Here is a 15,022-nt window from a genome sequence, read left to right on the forward strand (position 1 = left end):
AGACAAAGTGCACTTTGTGTTCTCCAGACTTCAAAGGGTTAACCTGGGACGAATATATGATCAAAGGAGGACCCGAAAAAGAACCTCAGCGAGTGAGTGCAAGAATTTAATGAGGTAAATTAACATTAATGAAATCTGACCTCGTGCTTACCGAGCAGATGTCTAATCGAAGATGCTGTGGAAAAAAGATGTAGTTGAAAGGCCAGTTTGTTTATATATGTATGTGGCTTTATGTGTGTATATATACATATACACACACACACACATACATATACAGACAATTCATATTATTGAAATGCTTTTTTTTTATATAAGATTCATAAATAGTCATCTCAAGCATAGCATACGAAATCTCCAGTGAAATCTTAAATGAGTTTACTGAAATAAAAGAAATTGAATGGGCAAATCTTTGTAGAAACGTGGCCCGGCCAAAGCTATGTTTCAAGAGCATGTATAAGAAAATAGGATTTAAAGGGGCATGCTTTTGTGGTTATCAATAAACATTAATGCAAGTAGGTGTGGGGGTGGGGGAGGGGGGTGCTTGTATAGAAACAGCTTGTGGTCCAGCCACCTGAGTCATTATAGAAGCTGCTGGAGACAAAGTTACTTTGGCTCTGTTTTAAAGTAGACACTGCATGGCTCTCAGGAGCTGAGCCACAATGAAGCAGACGCATCGCCTTAAGGAACGAGTTTTTTTTTTTTTTTTTTTTTCCCTGGCTGCTTCTGACAACTCATTGCCTTTAATTTTGGTGATGGATCTGTGTAGCAGCTGAGGGCAGAGGGGAAAACACGGCACAGGAGACTCTGTCCAGGACACGCTGATAATGCGAGTCTGCAACGCAAACCGGGCAGATTCTGCTCCTGTTTAATGATGGGCATGAAAAAAAAAGAGAGCCACAAGATTGACAGCTCTGTATCTTACCGCAGGGCAAAAATAAGAATTCTCCATATGCCTATCGGTTTGTCTGTATTTTTGCCTGAAGTTAGAGTTAGTTGCAGAGACCATAGTTACCACCCTGCACTTCAGGCATAGTCTAAAAACACACAATAGGGTACTTAACACAATTATTGTGTGTTATTCACATAATAATAGAGTGCAAGTAAAGCTTGGCATTTGACACGGGATACTGATAATCACTCCAAAATCACATATTTCCTGTTCTTGTTGCATTACTTTGCCCTGATGAAAACTGTCGTCCTTCTGTGCTGATAAACCCTCCATCCCCCAACCTTCAGTAGTAATTTTATGTTCATCTACTTTCATCCGTATTTGCATTGCCCCCCCCCCCCCCCAGCTGTGCTTTAGATGGTCCACCTCCCTTTGAATCGTACGTTTTGGATCACACCTAGAACAGTATGACTGCAGACTCTTCAGTTCCTTCTGCGTTCTAACATTACCTTTCCCATCAATGTCCAATGCTCTGAATGTTCAACATGTGTAACTTACATCAAAACCGAAACGTTGGAGTAGCGTAATACAGCAAGGAGCACAAACATCATCAGCTGGATGAGCAATTTATTCCTTTGCTAGTCAGTTATAAAAACGGATCTTTTTTTAAGGGGTGGGGGGGTGGGGGTTGCATTTCACTGCCTCTCGTCAGTGACAGTAAAGAATCTGTAGTGTCACTTCCAGTCCAGTCTGCCAGCTAAAGGCTAATTGGTCTGTCCCTGGCATCGGCACTCGTCCCCTAAGCCATAGAGTGCTGTAACCTACCTTGTGTATTTTTCGCTAATTGAATTGCCTAATGAGGTCCCAGGGGCTACCTATCATTACCTCCGAGTTAATTAAAGCCTCAGCAGCGTGCCAAATGGCAAATAAAGATGCTATAAAATTGCGGGAAAGGAGCACGCCTGAAAAAAGAAAAGGGGGTGCATGGTTGACCTTGTTTTTGTCGTTGTTTGGGAACGCTGCATTCCAGGAAGAAACAGATGTCTATTATTTTTTTATTTGCATTTATTTTTGGCCTCAAATGTTCATATCCTGGCATAGATTTTTATTTTCCAGTGTGGTTTGATAAAAATTCACCCCATTAAAGATTGAGTCGTAATCACTCCCACATTTTCCCCTGCCTGTCCATTCCTCCACTCTCACCACCAGCTTTCAAAACAGGAAACCACACGCAGAGCTAAATCTCAGCAAGTTACCTATTGATTTCCAATTTTAATCACAAAAGAACACAAAGCGTTTTGATATGGAAAAATTACCCCCAATGTCTAAAGAAAAAGTGTATAGAATTGCGTATCTAATTTCACTGTTAAGCTCATCAAATGGCTCAGAATCTATGAATGTTCTTTTCTTAAATAGGATGCATTTGGTGAAGAGTGTCGCTTGCTTCAGGTGATCTACCCTTTGTTTTCACCTGTAGCCAAGCCCATTAATACAGGTTTGATGATATTTAGCAGATCTGTACAGGTGCTTGATACACGTCAGCCCACAAATATGACAGTGACAAGTCAGGTGATCTTTCAGCTCCTGGGGAAGAGTGTTGCTTTTGATACGATAGTCAGCCTCGTGGCGGTGAAACTGAACGTACAACAAAAAGATCTCAGGTCTTAATAATGACCCTGCTGTCGTACCCCTGAGAAAGGCACCTGAATTTCACGGCACTGTCGTTTGCCATTGGATGAAGGGGCATGTTTGCAAGGTGTGCAAATTGCTTGGTGCAAAGTTTCTACTAAACAGTGGAATTAAATCATACAAAGGCAGATAAGTGTCACGGTAACCCCCCTAAAATATCCTTTGCAACAGAAGTTGCCCAGTAATCGACTAGAGAGAAAAAAAAGCACAAAGCCAACATTCTGGAAAGTGTGAAAAAACTGCCTGCATGTTCAGAATAAATATCAACATGCCGCTTAATGACAAGGTATTCCACAAACGTGAGGAATTTCAGATTAATGAGAACGGCTGGATTTTCTGAATGAAACAGAGCAAGGTTCTGTCATTATTCCTATTACTTCCATACCTTTATAAATCAAGATGAAAGCAATTCTGTTCCATATTATAGAACTTCATCCCACTTAGAAAAATCTTCCTTGCCTATTAATCAGTACAGATCTCAGCACCATAGACGGCTGCATTCATATTCATTAAAAGTCCCAGCTATTACATGGTCAAGTTAGTGACTATCCCGGTCGTAACTTTTAATTTCACTGGCACCCTATATTATCCTGTTTACTGACAAACCTTATTTGGGGTAAAAGTACACTTCAGACTAAACTCAAACCATACTGTCAAATTTCTCCCGGAGCTGTAACTCTCCCCCGTCTCCGTGGACATCCAGACCCATTCTTGTTATGCAACATTTTGTGAAATGTCCATCACAAGCTGTACCGGACAAATAACCCGTCAACAAATACAGAAGCTTAATGCAAAAAGATTGGCCTCACCACAAATCACAGTTATCGGGGCCGGATGTCCAAGGGCCCTAAAAGCAATTTACAAGGTTGCACAGGATTGCCCCGTCTGCAGTGTACAGCAAGCCCAAAAACATCAGCTAGTTTGAGCTGCAGGATGTCTGCTTACCATGCTGTTATAAAACATATTATAATATGAATTACAAATCATTATCTTATAAAAATTCCCTGCTTTCTTCTATAATGTTGGACAGCACGAGTATGTTTTACTATTTAGTAATTTTACCCAGTTCTTTGGATTGAAAGTTTAAACTGAAAATGAAAGTAAAATATGAAATTAAGAAGCCATGCGCTTCTAGTCCTACCATTTTCCCATTTTTTTTTAAAAGTCCTTTAACTGTTTTATGATCAAATACAGAACTCCTACTCATGCAACAAAAAAACAAAAAAAACTACAAAACAAAATGGCCCAACAGTCACTATTACCGCAGAGAGGAATTAAGTAGAATTTATTTCACAACTTGAATGCCACACTCAGAAGAAGAACAAGGTGTCCGCTTATAAGAACCAATTTTAAGATTTATTTATCATGTTTCAAAGAAGGCAAAACACTCACAAAGGGGAGAGTGGAAGGAGTAACTGTGGAGAATAAAGATATGGAAAGTACTGGAAAGTTTTAACTAACATTAATGAGTTCATAACTAAAAAAGGACAGTTTTTGTTTTGTTTTTTTTAAAAAGAGACCTTTATACATTTGTTCTTTTATACAAGTAGCATTGGATAAATGCATTGGAAAAAAGGAAACCAGTTCTGCATTACACTTTACAAAAAATACATTTGTTTGATAGAGAGAAAGGGAAAAAACAGGTGGTCAAATATTGACCAATAACACTTTTCCTTTTCATCATTAAAAAAAACAAAGAAAAACTCAATCTAATACCTATAAAAAGTTAGGAAGCAATATACAGCGTAACAAAAAAACAATATGGATCAATTTGATTTAATCAGTTGATTTGGTAACCAAGGACAGGGGCTGTGATTGAAACAAAGCATGATGGGAATTAAGGGATGCCTGATGGAAAGAGGTAGGTGGGGACAGTAGGGAGGAATGCAGAGAGGTAAATGGGATTGGTCGAGAGAGAAGAGGTGTTGAATGACTGCTTGTGGAACCAATGGGGAGAGAAATACTTGGTTGAGTAGAGGAAGTGGGGGTGGAGGATGAAGTAGAGGTGGAGGAGGAAGTGGAGGAAGAAGCAGATCCAGAGGGCTTGCCCTGCAGAGGGAAGTGGTGGGGCCGGCCCTCAGGCTTGGTCGTAAGGGACAGGGGCTGGGCTTGCTCCGAGTGGGTGGCTGCAGGGGCGGCAGGGGATGCCAGGGCTGCAGAGGGCGTGGCTGGGGAGTCCAGCATGCTGCCGTGAGAGGAGGCGGGGCTGTCGCACATCTTCTCAGACGGCAGGTATTGTATGCACTGCTTCTTAGTCCTTGATGAGAAATCTGGAAAGACAGGGAGTCGAATGCTCATGGTGGTAGAGAGAACACGGCAGACAGGTCGTATAATTAGTTGACAGATTATATTCAATAAATGCTAAAGCCCCGCCCAGTTAAAATGCAGTCAAATTCTGTAGACCTCAGGAGAACACAAGGGATGAAACAGGTATTCACAGATGGATACTGGTACATGTGGAGACCACGAATGCTATGGGAGCAACTGACCAGTTTAACGCTTGCCAAGCAAGACAAATTACAACAACAACAAAAACGACGACGACAATAGCAGTGATTTATGCAATATTTCAATTAAACATACAGATGTCTGAAGGGATGTTTGACATTATCACACCAAGATCAGATGACAGTCTGACTCCCAGTAACCGTGAAACATACACAGTTACTCTATGCCAACGATCATTAGACCAGTTCCTTGAAGGCCATGAATGACTTGATATAAAATTATTTTGCAAATCAATCAAATTGTGATTCTTGAGACTAAAGGGAATTTCCAATTGGTAACCTTTCATTGGTATTTGAATTCATAATTAAAACAAAACACACCGAATACTGAAAAATGTCCATGTATTGCAGTATATATGTAAAAGTATCGTTTAAATATTTGCTAGACCTATCAGCTTTGTTCTAGTAGTTTATCAAATGAAGTTACTAAAATCTAGTTCTAAACAGTTGTTTTATTATGACTGCAATTGTCAAACAACACTGATCTGTAGACCCAGATGAAAGAATGAAAATGTTGAGCAAGCCCCCCGCCCCCAACCCTTCCGGGACATGTGAGAGACAGCGGTCAGGTAGTGGGGCTCCACTCCACGTCCTCCACGAGACGCCGTGCAGCACACGTACCTGCCATGGTTAGCACTGAACCTCATACGCTGCTTGGCAAAAGTCCAGAAGAGAAAGGAGTTAGAGGAGACAGTGGCGAGGAGAAAGAGTCGGAAACGTGAACATGACACAGCGACTGCGAGGGAGCCGCGGGCGCGGAGGGGGCTATCGTCCATCGAGACCCAGAGACACAGTGTGTCCCCACAACCCTGGTCACAGGAGACCCCAACCGCTCAGCTTCCAAACGTACTGCAGGAGGCAAAGAGGCGGTGGCCTCAATGAGCCACGGTCTAGGAACACCTACCTTCTGGCGTGGATTCTGGCTTATTCTCCCGCTTTCGCTTTTTCCGCTTCCCCTGCAGAGGAAAATGGCACGATGATGAGCTAATGGTGAAGAAATGATGCCGGCAGAGAGGAAGCAAGTCTTAAACACTCTGGCATGTGACCAAAATAGGCTCTTGCCCCATCAACATCTACTATGCCTAGAGTATAAGTACTCGGACTAACACCCTTGCCCACCCCAAGCCGACCCTGACAAGCTGCCACGTTACTTGTATGGTCACAAGGCCGCAGTTGTGTCCGTCTCCAGGACGGGAAGCGGATCCTGCTCTGGCATGAGCCGCGGGCCGTCGCCGCCTTGGCAGACTTACGTAGTTGTCTCGTGCCGACCAGCCCGGGTACAGCTGGGAATGAAGCTGCCGTTCCTTCCTTGCCAGCTCGTAGTACTTTGCCTGCTCCTCCCGCGACAGCGAGTGCCACTGTGAACACAGGGAGGCGCGCGGTGAGAATGGGAGCTCTGGCAGGACCAGAGCGGGGTCCACGAGCCCCCAGCGAAGCCGGTCCGCTCACCCTCCTCCCCAGGATCTGGTTGATGGCGGCGCTCTCCTTGAGGGTGCACTCCGCCACCACCTTGGCCCGCATCTCCTTCATGTAGAGCATGAAGGCGTTGAGCGGCTTTTTTATGTGCGGTTTCTTGTCCTCCTCCTTCTTCACCGGCCCCGGGGACTTCCTGTGGAGAGAGGGAGACGTCCCGGCACTTCAGAGAGGGCCGAGAGAACTATAATCCCGGCATTTCTGAGGAACTGACAGGTTGCTGGACCAAAAAAAAGGTAAATCATCAGTTAAAATGTCCCCCACCCCCCAAAAAAAAATCGAGGATCAGCTGTGATCAATAGGGAGGAAATGGACTGACGAGTGAGCAGCGGAGATGACGCCATCGGAGTTGGGCTCCTGCTTGATGGCGGGGGAGACGATGGCGGGGTGTGGGATGCCCGTCTGGTGGAGACCGTGGGGGTGATGAGGCACCATGTGAGGAGGGAACCGGCTAGACACCAGGCTGTGGAGAAAGGAGGGAAAGGGGGCCGACACCCACACATCAGCGTCACTGTGGCTGGACAGACTAACGGAGGCCTCTGGACGAATGTAAACATAAGCATAGTGACAGTACATAGACTCCACCCCAAGTCTCCCACAGGATTGCAGAACTTCTCCTGCTGACCTTCTGCTATTCTCCAGCAGCCTGCAAACAGCGCCCCCTATGCCTCATTCAGGTACTCCTGGTTTTACATTAAAAGACAGCTCACACAAAGCACACTTGAGAAATGCCTTTCTAAACTGAGGAGGGAGTGCGCTGTTGCTACAGCAACAGAGGCAGCTCGACACCTGAACCCAGCTCCAGACCGCAGAAGCGCCCACTCTGCACCCGGCACTGGGAATCTGCCCGTCAGGGACATTCCAGGCTTCCACCACCCAGGACAATGGGGCATTGTCATCAAATTGGCTTTAATAAATAAATCAAATCGAGATCTGTGTCTGTTCTCCACATATTTTTGTTAAATCAATATTTTCAGTTGTACCCAACGGGTCGTGTTTGCAGGGTAAAACAGAATAGCAAATGAAGATTGGCTTGTTGGATTCGGAGATGCACCACGAGTTTCTGGTTCCGGAGAAACTTTTCCCTCCACTTGAGCAACCGAAGAAATAAAATTTCCTTGGAGGGAGAACGCAGATCAGGGACCGTTGGGCAGCAACCCCAGCAAACGCACCGAAGGCCTCTATAGCAGCCTCTCGCTCTGCTCATATTAATTCCCAGAATCAAAACCAGGGGGGTGAGGGGGGGGGGGAAGATTTCTCATTAAAATGGAAGCAGCTGCTCTTACAAAAAGAGTCACACGCAGAGAGGAACATGAGTCAACAACAACGACAAAAAAAAAAAAATAAAAAATAAATGAATATAATCGCTCACAACACAGTTTCAAGAGGGAAAGAAATGTTAAAAATGTGCAATTATGATCAATTAAAGCTTTTAAAATGATTTGTTTTGAAGCTGGGAACAGGCTGACGGGGCTGATCGGGCTCCTTTGGGAGAGCAGAAGCTGCCCTTCCCCTTCTCCTCGGCATGTAAAAAGAGAACAGCCACTTGCGCGCCCCCCCCCCCCCGCCCCCCCCTTCCTTCCGACTTTCCCCCTTTGAACACGGCGAGATGAATGCCGGCGATTGCGCGAGTGACTGTTTGCCGGGATTGTGCTCCGACGCCGAGCCGGCAAGCGGCCCTAGCGGGGCACACATCTGTGTTTGGGAAGCCAGGGAAACCGGCGGATGCGCTGCCAGCTTTCTGGGCTTGGGAGGAGCGACTGAACGGCATTAATGCGTCTTTATGCGTCGCATGCGCGGGCGCTCACAATCGGTCATTTGAAGCCCGTTGCAGATATTCCGTCTCCCGCCCGATCCGAAAGGCCCGCTGCCGATCCGTGCATTTCGGAGAGTTCGGTGGGATGGTAGGGGCCGCTTGGCTGCTTGCCATCGCTAGTGGGGAGCCTTTCATCTCCGTACGTGTTGCGGAGATCGCTCTCCAGCCGGGCCCAGCCGCCGAGGGAGGCTCTTCAGATCTATAATCCGGCACTGAAACATCTTCTCGGGAGTGGGAATCGCGAATGGTCTCTGAGGTTCTCCATTCTTAGAGGAGCACTTAAGGACGGTCTCCTGCCCGTCGGAGAACGAGGCCTCATTTGTATTCCGGGACAGGCCCACTCCCTTCCTGGACACGTCCAGGCGGTAAGGTCCGCCCCCGGAATCCGGGGCAGCCCCGAGGCCGTGCCACTCCCCATCAATGTCAGCGATTCCCCTGACGGGCTAGCTCGTGCAGTGCCAACCTGCAGGTTCCCGGGAATTGGCATTTCACGAATTACAAAGATGATAATGCACAACTCATGACTGACTGCAGCCCGCAGCAGCATAGCTAATGCGTTTCCTAACAATGCGGTGCAATTGGACAGGGCAGCTCACCTGGACATGGACGCATTCATTGCAAGTGCCGGGTAGGGGTGTCTGAATCCCCCCGGGGGTATGGAGTACATGGGCTGGCCCTGCCTGGAGGTGGAGGAGAGCATCGGTGAGGGTCATCATCTGATACACCCGACACGTTCCAGCAGAACGCAACAGTCACAAACGATTCAAGCATGCAAGCTCCCACAATTCAGTGTTTCTGGGATGGTAACAACCGTCCCCCACATCCCCCACCCTATTATCAACTTGAAAGTGTGGCATCAAAAATAGACTAGCAAAAAAATTTCACGCACAACATCAAAGAGGTGCACCTCGCCAACTCTGAGCATCTGGTGATTAGGCGCGTTGCGAGGGAATCATCACATATTAGCTGAAGGCTGATCCGCCTTTGATCGGGCTGAACATCCATTCATCCCGCACTGACGCAGAGCTGCGCGTGAGCCGCGTGCACATGAATGGAAGCGCTCCCCCCCCCCCCCACCCCCACCCCCCAGCTGAGGAGGCTCTGGGTCACATAGGTCAGGCTGGCAGAAGATCCAGCCCAGACTGCTCTTGGGGTATGCTGCCTGGCGAGGTGACTTACTGCGGGACCAGCCAGCCCAGGGGATGAGGGATCTGTCCCACTGCCCCAGGCGACAGGGGGTAGTAGGGCGAGAGCTCCGAGGGGTGGGGAGTCCGTGGGATGCCTGGAAAACGAGAGCGACCATCCATCACAGGTCTGGAGACCTGGAGTCAGAGCGAAGGAGGTGGGTGTGACGACAGGGATGCATACCTGTCTTTGGGTCCAGTATTTCTGGAGAGAGGTGCGAGGGTGGAGTCCCAGGGGAAAAGTGTTCATTGCTGTAGGTGATGAGGGGCGTGAGAGGGTGCACATGATGGGCATGCTGCACCACTGGGACCTTGTTAGACTGAAGGAGAGAGAGAGAGCGAGCACGAGAGAGAGCGAGAGAGAGAGAGAGAGAGAGAGAGCGAGCACGAGAGAGAGCGAGAGAGAGAGAGAGAGAGAGAGAGACTTTAGACCATCCACAGCTCCACACTCGCCAAGACATCCTACCATGGGTCAGAGCTTTATAAATTAACTTTTCCCCTATTAAATTTAATAAACAGTGGCATCTCTAGCTATTAAAGCAAAATGAATCACTGCTGTAAGACGTGGAGAGTGGAGCTGCTGTTCTTACAGAGGAACTTTTACTCAGCATTATACACTCAGTGGTAAGTGTGTGTCTTCACCTTCTCCAATCATTCTGACACAAAAGCCAGTCGCTGAGCTGGCAGGGGTGGAGAACACAGAGGGCCACAGACACACCCTGCCCCGTCTCGCGCTGCTGCGTGGGGGATCACGCCCGTCGCCCCCAGCTGCTTGTCTCCACCTGCCCGCCGGGGCAGACAGTGGCAGTGCCTGGTTAAACAACAGGGGTGGTGTGTGTGGCAGGGCCTCATGATGGCTGGACACATACCAGAGACCATGTGAGGACTTCGCGCGTCTGCCAAGAGCGGCTATGCACTCCAGCGGACAGGGCACGAAGCGAGGCAGCCACGGCCGATAGGAAGGGTGAAGGGAAACCTAAAGAACAGCATACTGCTCTGTGGGATCTCTGGTTAGGGGCTGCTTATCCATGTTAGGCTCCATGCCCCAGTTATCCTATCCCAGGCAGCACACCGCAGCAGACTGGGCTACACCCTGGTAGAGATGCCATCAGAGGGTATATACACACAGTCACACTGGGCAAATTAGCAATGCCAGAGTTGTAGCCTAGCTATGTTGTTGACTGCTGAAGGACAGCTACTCCACACGTGAGGGGATTCAAACCCTGACCCCAGGGGTGTGAGGCAGTAGCGCCCCCCCATACTGCCATAATACAACATTTTAAAAACAGCTCCTTTCTTAAGGTACCACAGTCTCTTCTCCTGAACTGTGCCAGTCAATGGGCTGCTTGTTAGCCATCATGCTGGAGAAGGGAGGCTTGTTCCCCCTGCAACCCCCCCCCCCCCCCCCCAAACCTGTCCTGTAACCGCCACGCCCTGCAAGGGAACAAGCTCTGCATTGAGTGTCCCCCGAGCACCCGCCTCACGCCCTGCAAATGCCTCCAGGTCCCTGACAGACCTGCCCAGCTCCCCCACACCCGCCCGTTTGCGTTTCGCTGCCGAGTGTGACAGTCGAACGGGGGAAACATTCACCACGGGACACGGGAAATGGGGAGGGTCGTCTTTGCGGAGTCCATGCCTGGCGCCAGCACCCCCCGGCCCCCGGCCCCCGGCAGGGGTTAACGGCGGGCCTGTGGGCCTCGTGTAGCAGACTTACGCCCCCTGGAGCTTGCTGTGCTCCCTGCATTATGGATGCCCCGGACCTGTGCTCTGGCACAGCTGTGGGCAGCACATCAGTAAGAATCACAGAACGCCCTTTAATAATTAACACACTACTGGCACGGTGACACCGAAGCGATTTAGCAGGGTGGTAACGCAAAATGCCCGTGTTTGGCCATTTTAACCAGCTTCTGTAGAACTTTCCCACAAACACGTGCTGAAAGAATCATCTACAAATGAAGATGGATGAGGTGAAGCATGGCTTGCCGCGTTAGGAGGATGTCCTCGTGACCAGAAGGTCGCCAGTTCAAATCTCATGGTTGACAGAGTGACTTCAGTCAGCCCTTAAGCAAGGCCCATAATCTCCTATCGCTCCGGCGGCAGCCTGACCCTGCGTTCTCAATGATCCAATATCACTTTGGATGAAAGCAGAAGAGTCAGCATGAGAGTGCAAATGTACTGCAGGGGGCGCCAGTGCAAGCAGCCGCCTGCAGCGCTCGATCCCGGGGCCAGTAGTGTGACTGCCAGGGACTACGCTCGTTTTGTAAGCTTGGTGCTCCGACACATACAGCCTGTCCATGGTGAAGCCTGCCAGTACGAGCCCCACTGCCAGCGCAGACGGAGAGGGTGAGCTGGGCGTCGGGTCTGTGGCGGCACGGCGGCAGATCGTCAGTCACAATCCTGCACCACCCCTGATCCCCCCCACCCAAAAATAACAGCGCACATAATGGACGGTAATGATGGGGTCAAACCAAATTAGCTCTCAAAAAGGAGGCGCGCTATGTGTTCGTCTGCTGTACACTTTCCAGAGAATTACAAAAAAAATAATAAATCTAATATACAAACAGAGCAACGTGCAATAAGTGACAAATTGATACTGTTGCACCAAAATATTAAGTGGAGGCACTAATCAGCCAATAACGTAGCCGTTTAACACTGACAGCCATTAATTAGCCATAAGACATTATGTAAAACGCAGCCTCTACCCATAAAGTCAATCTGGAAAGGGGGGAGAAAAGGAATGAATGACGGCTATTCAGGCCCAGCCATCATCTGGCCGGCCCTTGATTTTCGAAATGTGGCGAGTAATGAGAATGGATGTTTGTGTACGTCTCTCGCAGGCTAAGGCAAAATGGTTAGCAGGTCACCAAATACAGCCTGACTCACGTTCCGCTTGCCGTTCTGGCCCCGTCTGGCCCACGGAGGGGTGTTCTCATGTAGCGGGGAGAGGGAGCTCTAGGAATTCTTAGGAAATGCAGTACAGGTTCCCTTAAAATAGGCACGGGCTTGTTTTACGTCAAGATACGGGCCAAAGAAAACGTACAGCTCTTAAAGAACTTGCAGCACATCTTTCTTTCTAGCAAATTAAGATTCATATCAAACATCTGACAGCAAAATGCACTGGCAGGCTTAATTTAAGCAAGGCGGAATTTCAAGGTGGAAAAGGAATAAAGGGACAGTGTGTTCTGCTCGTGGATAACTGGGGGTTAAATGTCCGATAGAAATGTCTTAGCAAGGGGATCTGAATTACAAGCTATATTAGTCCTGGATGGTTTCATGTAAAACTAGACAAAGTTGCAGGAAGACAACGAAAATAACAGAAAGCTGCAAATCCAGTAGATGGACGAAGGGCGTATCTGTCCGGCCGCTCTGGCTCGACATCGGCCAGGATGCCAGCGCCACACTGGGCCGTCAAACTTGGAGTGCAGCTAATAAAAGCAGGGTCCTTGGCAAACGTGGGTGGAGGGTGGATTTCATTCAAGCAAACATGTTTTTGGATTCTTCACATCTGAATTGAATTACTAGGCAAACAGCCTGTGGGTATGGGAGCTGAGAACAAACTGAATAACCCTAAGAACTTTGCATGTGCCTATCGGCCCCATGATCCTTTCTGGGGCGGGGGGAGGGGGTGGGGGTAAAGAATTCACGGCATGCCGCAGACACTTGAGCTCTATTTGTCAACCTCAACAGGAAGCGGATGTAAAAAGTGAGCCATCCGTATTTACAATCAGGTCTTACAAATTCATCAGTCTGCACATTCCACCAAAATGCCCCCCCCCCATCAAGTCTCTAGAGCTCACTGCCACTCAAGACGGTAAAATAATACCAGGCCTCCGATAACTGGTCAAGCCTAACCCCAGAAATCCACAAAAACACTACATATATTTCTATCACTAGAGTATTGCCAAAAAAAAAAAACAATGTATTTGTGAACTGCTCAAGAGATTCACTTTAAGAAACTTCAAATTAAAACTTGAGTACTTCCAAGCAGAAAGTTCCCATTCGAGTTAAATTCTCACCTTTGCACAAGCTGATAGGTAATACATGGAGGACGTGTTCCACCCAAAATTTAACTTGGCTTAATTTGCCCACCCCCAAAAAACAGACCTTTGCATTCAAATTACTGAATTATGTCCCCCCTCCCCAATATCAAAGTCTCACCTACGCACTTTGGTTCACACACATTAGGAATCACTAAAAATACTCACAGATCCAAGGACCTGCGCTCCTCAATAAGACACGATGAAATTATTTTTTTTTTCTCCCCACAAGACACATGAAGCACCTTGGTCTTCCTTCGATTCTCCACGATCCCCTTGAACCAAAAAATTATTTGCTTTGCTGTTGCTATTTTTGTTTCTTCACAGGCTTTTAGTCCACCTCACATAAACCGCGAGGCCAGCTAGCCCAAAACAAGGGCCTTGCCTGGTCAAAATTATATTACTACCATGTTGTACTTCTTGAACATTGCGTGGTTCTGTAGCTTAGTAAGATCTTCAGTATCTACTGAAATATTCATGCATTTAACCCCACTGGTTCCGAAAGCAGCTTATATTTCATCTAAAAACATGGTATTGCCCTAATATTAATGTCTTCTAAAGTAAGAGAGAGACGTATACATGATGTAGAAAAAGTGCCACAAGTGCATCCAGAGGTCTTAACAACAACTTGTTATGGTGGTTAAGGTGACCAATGTCCAGAAATGATGTGATTTGGGCCTGGGAGATTACTCCTCATCAGTCTGATGTTTAGGTGTTACGTCTCACCCAACAGCTCACCAGCTCCACCTCGACAACGCCATGGTGCTGCCTGCTCTCAGCCGGGCACGTCGACTTCACAAATAGCACCTGAGTCAGTGCAGTCTTAAACAATCTGCAAGTAGCCAAAGAGTGTCACGCCCAGAAGACAGCCGCTGGTCTGTGTCAGAGCGAGGAAGCAGCAGGGAAGGGTGGAGGTTGTCCCATATCTGTCTGTCGGACTCCATGCTTCGGTGAAACAGAGCAATGAGCAACCGGTGCTCCTACACAGAAAGAAACTAAGGTGACAGGCGGGTTTCTGGGAAGCAACGACACCTCAGCAGAGCTAAAAAACGTTTCTCCACCGAACAACTCCAGTACATTAAAGACAAACTTGTCCTTACTGAACTTTAACAATGAACATGCATGTTAATGACATGAAGCGTGCATCACGTGCAAGTAAAAAGTTCATTTTCATTCCCATCTACAGTTCCATTGTAGGTGACAAATTTGCAGTGAGCTAAAATTGTGATTCGTTCGCTTTGTGCAATGTCATAAAGGGATTCTGCAAACAGAGCAGAATTGTACAGCCCCATCTGGGACTATCTGGTGTTCAGGATCGATTAGTCCTGTCTGAACTTATGAGCAGGGAGCAGTTGTTCCCTGAAGATCCAGACCCCAGAAAGCCCAGCGAGTCCAACCCAGGCCCAGTTGACGGACTGACAAAGCCG

At 47.8% G+C, this 15,022-nt stretch overlaps 1 protein-coding gene across 1 annotated transcript in view; it reads right to left on the reverse strand.

Moving 5' to 3' along the window:
* Nucleotides 1-3,912: 3,912 nt before the first annotated feature.
* The window catches only part of tcf7l1b (transcription factor 7 like 1b), a 45,093-nt gene continuing 33,983 nt past the window's right edge, over nt 3,913-15,022 (reverse strand). Inside the window, exons 5-12 of the mRNA XM_023838427.2 lie at nt 9,743-9,878; nt 9,554-9,656; nt 8,971-9,054; nt 6,878-7,021; nt 6,535-6,694; nt 6,336-6,443; nt 5,990-6,041; nt 3,913-4,848 (exon numbers count right to left, since the gene is read on the reverse strand). Of these exons, the coding sequence (XP_023694195.2) occupies nt 4,355-4,848; nt 5,990-6,041; nt 6,336-6,443; nt 6,535-6,694; nt 6,878-7,021; nt 8,971-9,054; nt 9,554-9,656; nt 9,743-9,878 (1,281 nt within the window). The 3' untranslated portion in view covers nt 3,913-4,354. The remainder of the gene's footprint in view (nt 4,849-5,989; nt 6,042-6,335; nt 6,444-6,534; nt 6,695-6,877; nt 7,022-8,970; nt 9,055-9,553; nt 9,657-9,742; nt 9,879-15,022) is intronic.

This window comes from Paramormyrops kingsleyae, chromosome 2, assembly GCF_048594095.1.
Source record: "Paramormyrops kingsleyae isolate MSU_618 chromosome 2, PKINGS_0.4, whole genome shotgun sequence".
Lineage (NCBI taxonomy): Eukaryota > Metazoa > Chordata > Actinopteri > Osteoglossiformes > Mormyridae > Paramormyrops > Paramormyrops kingsleyae.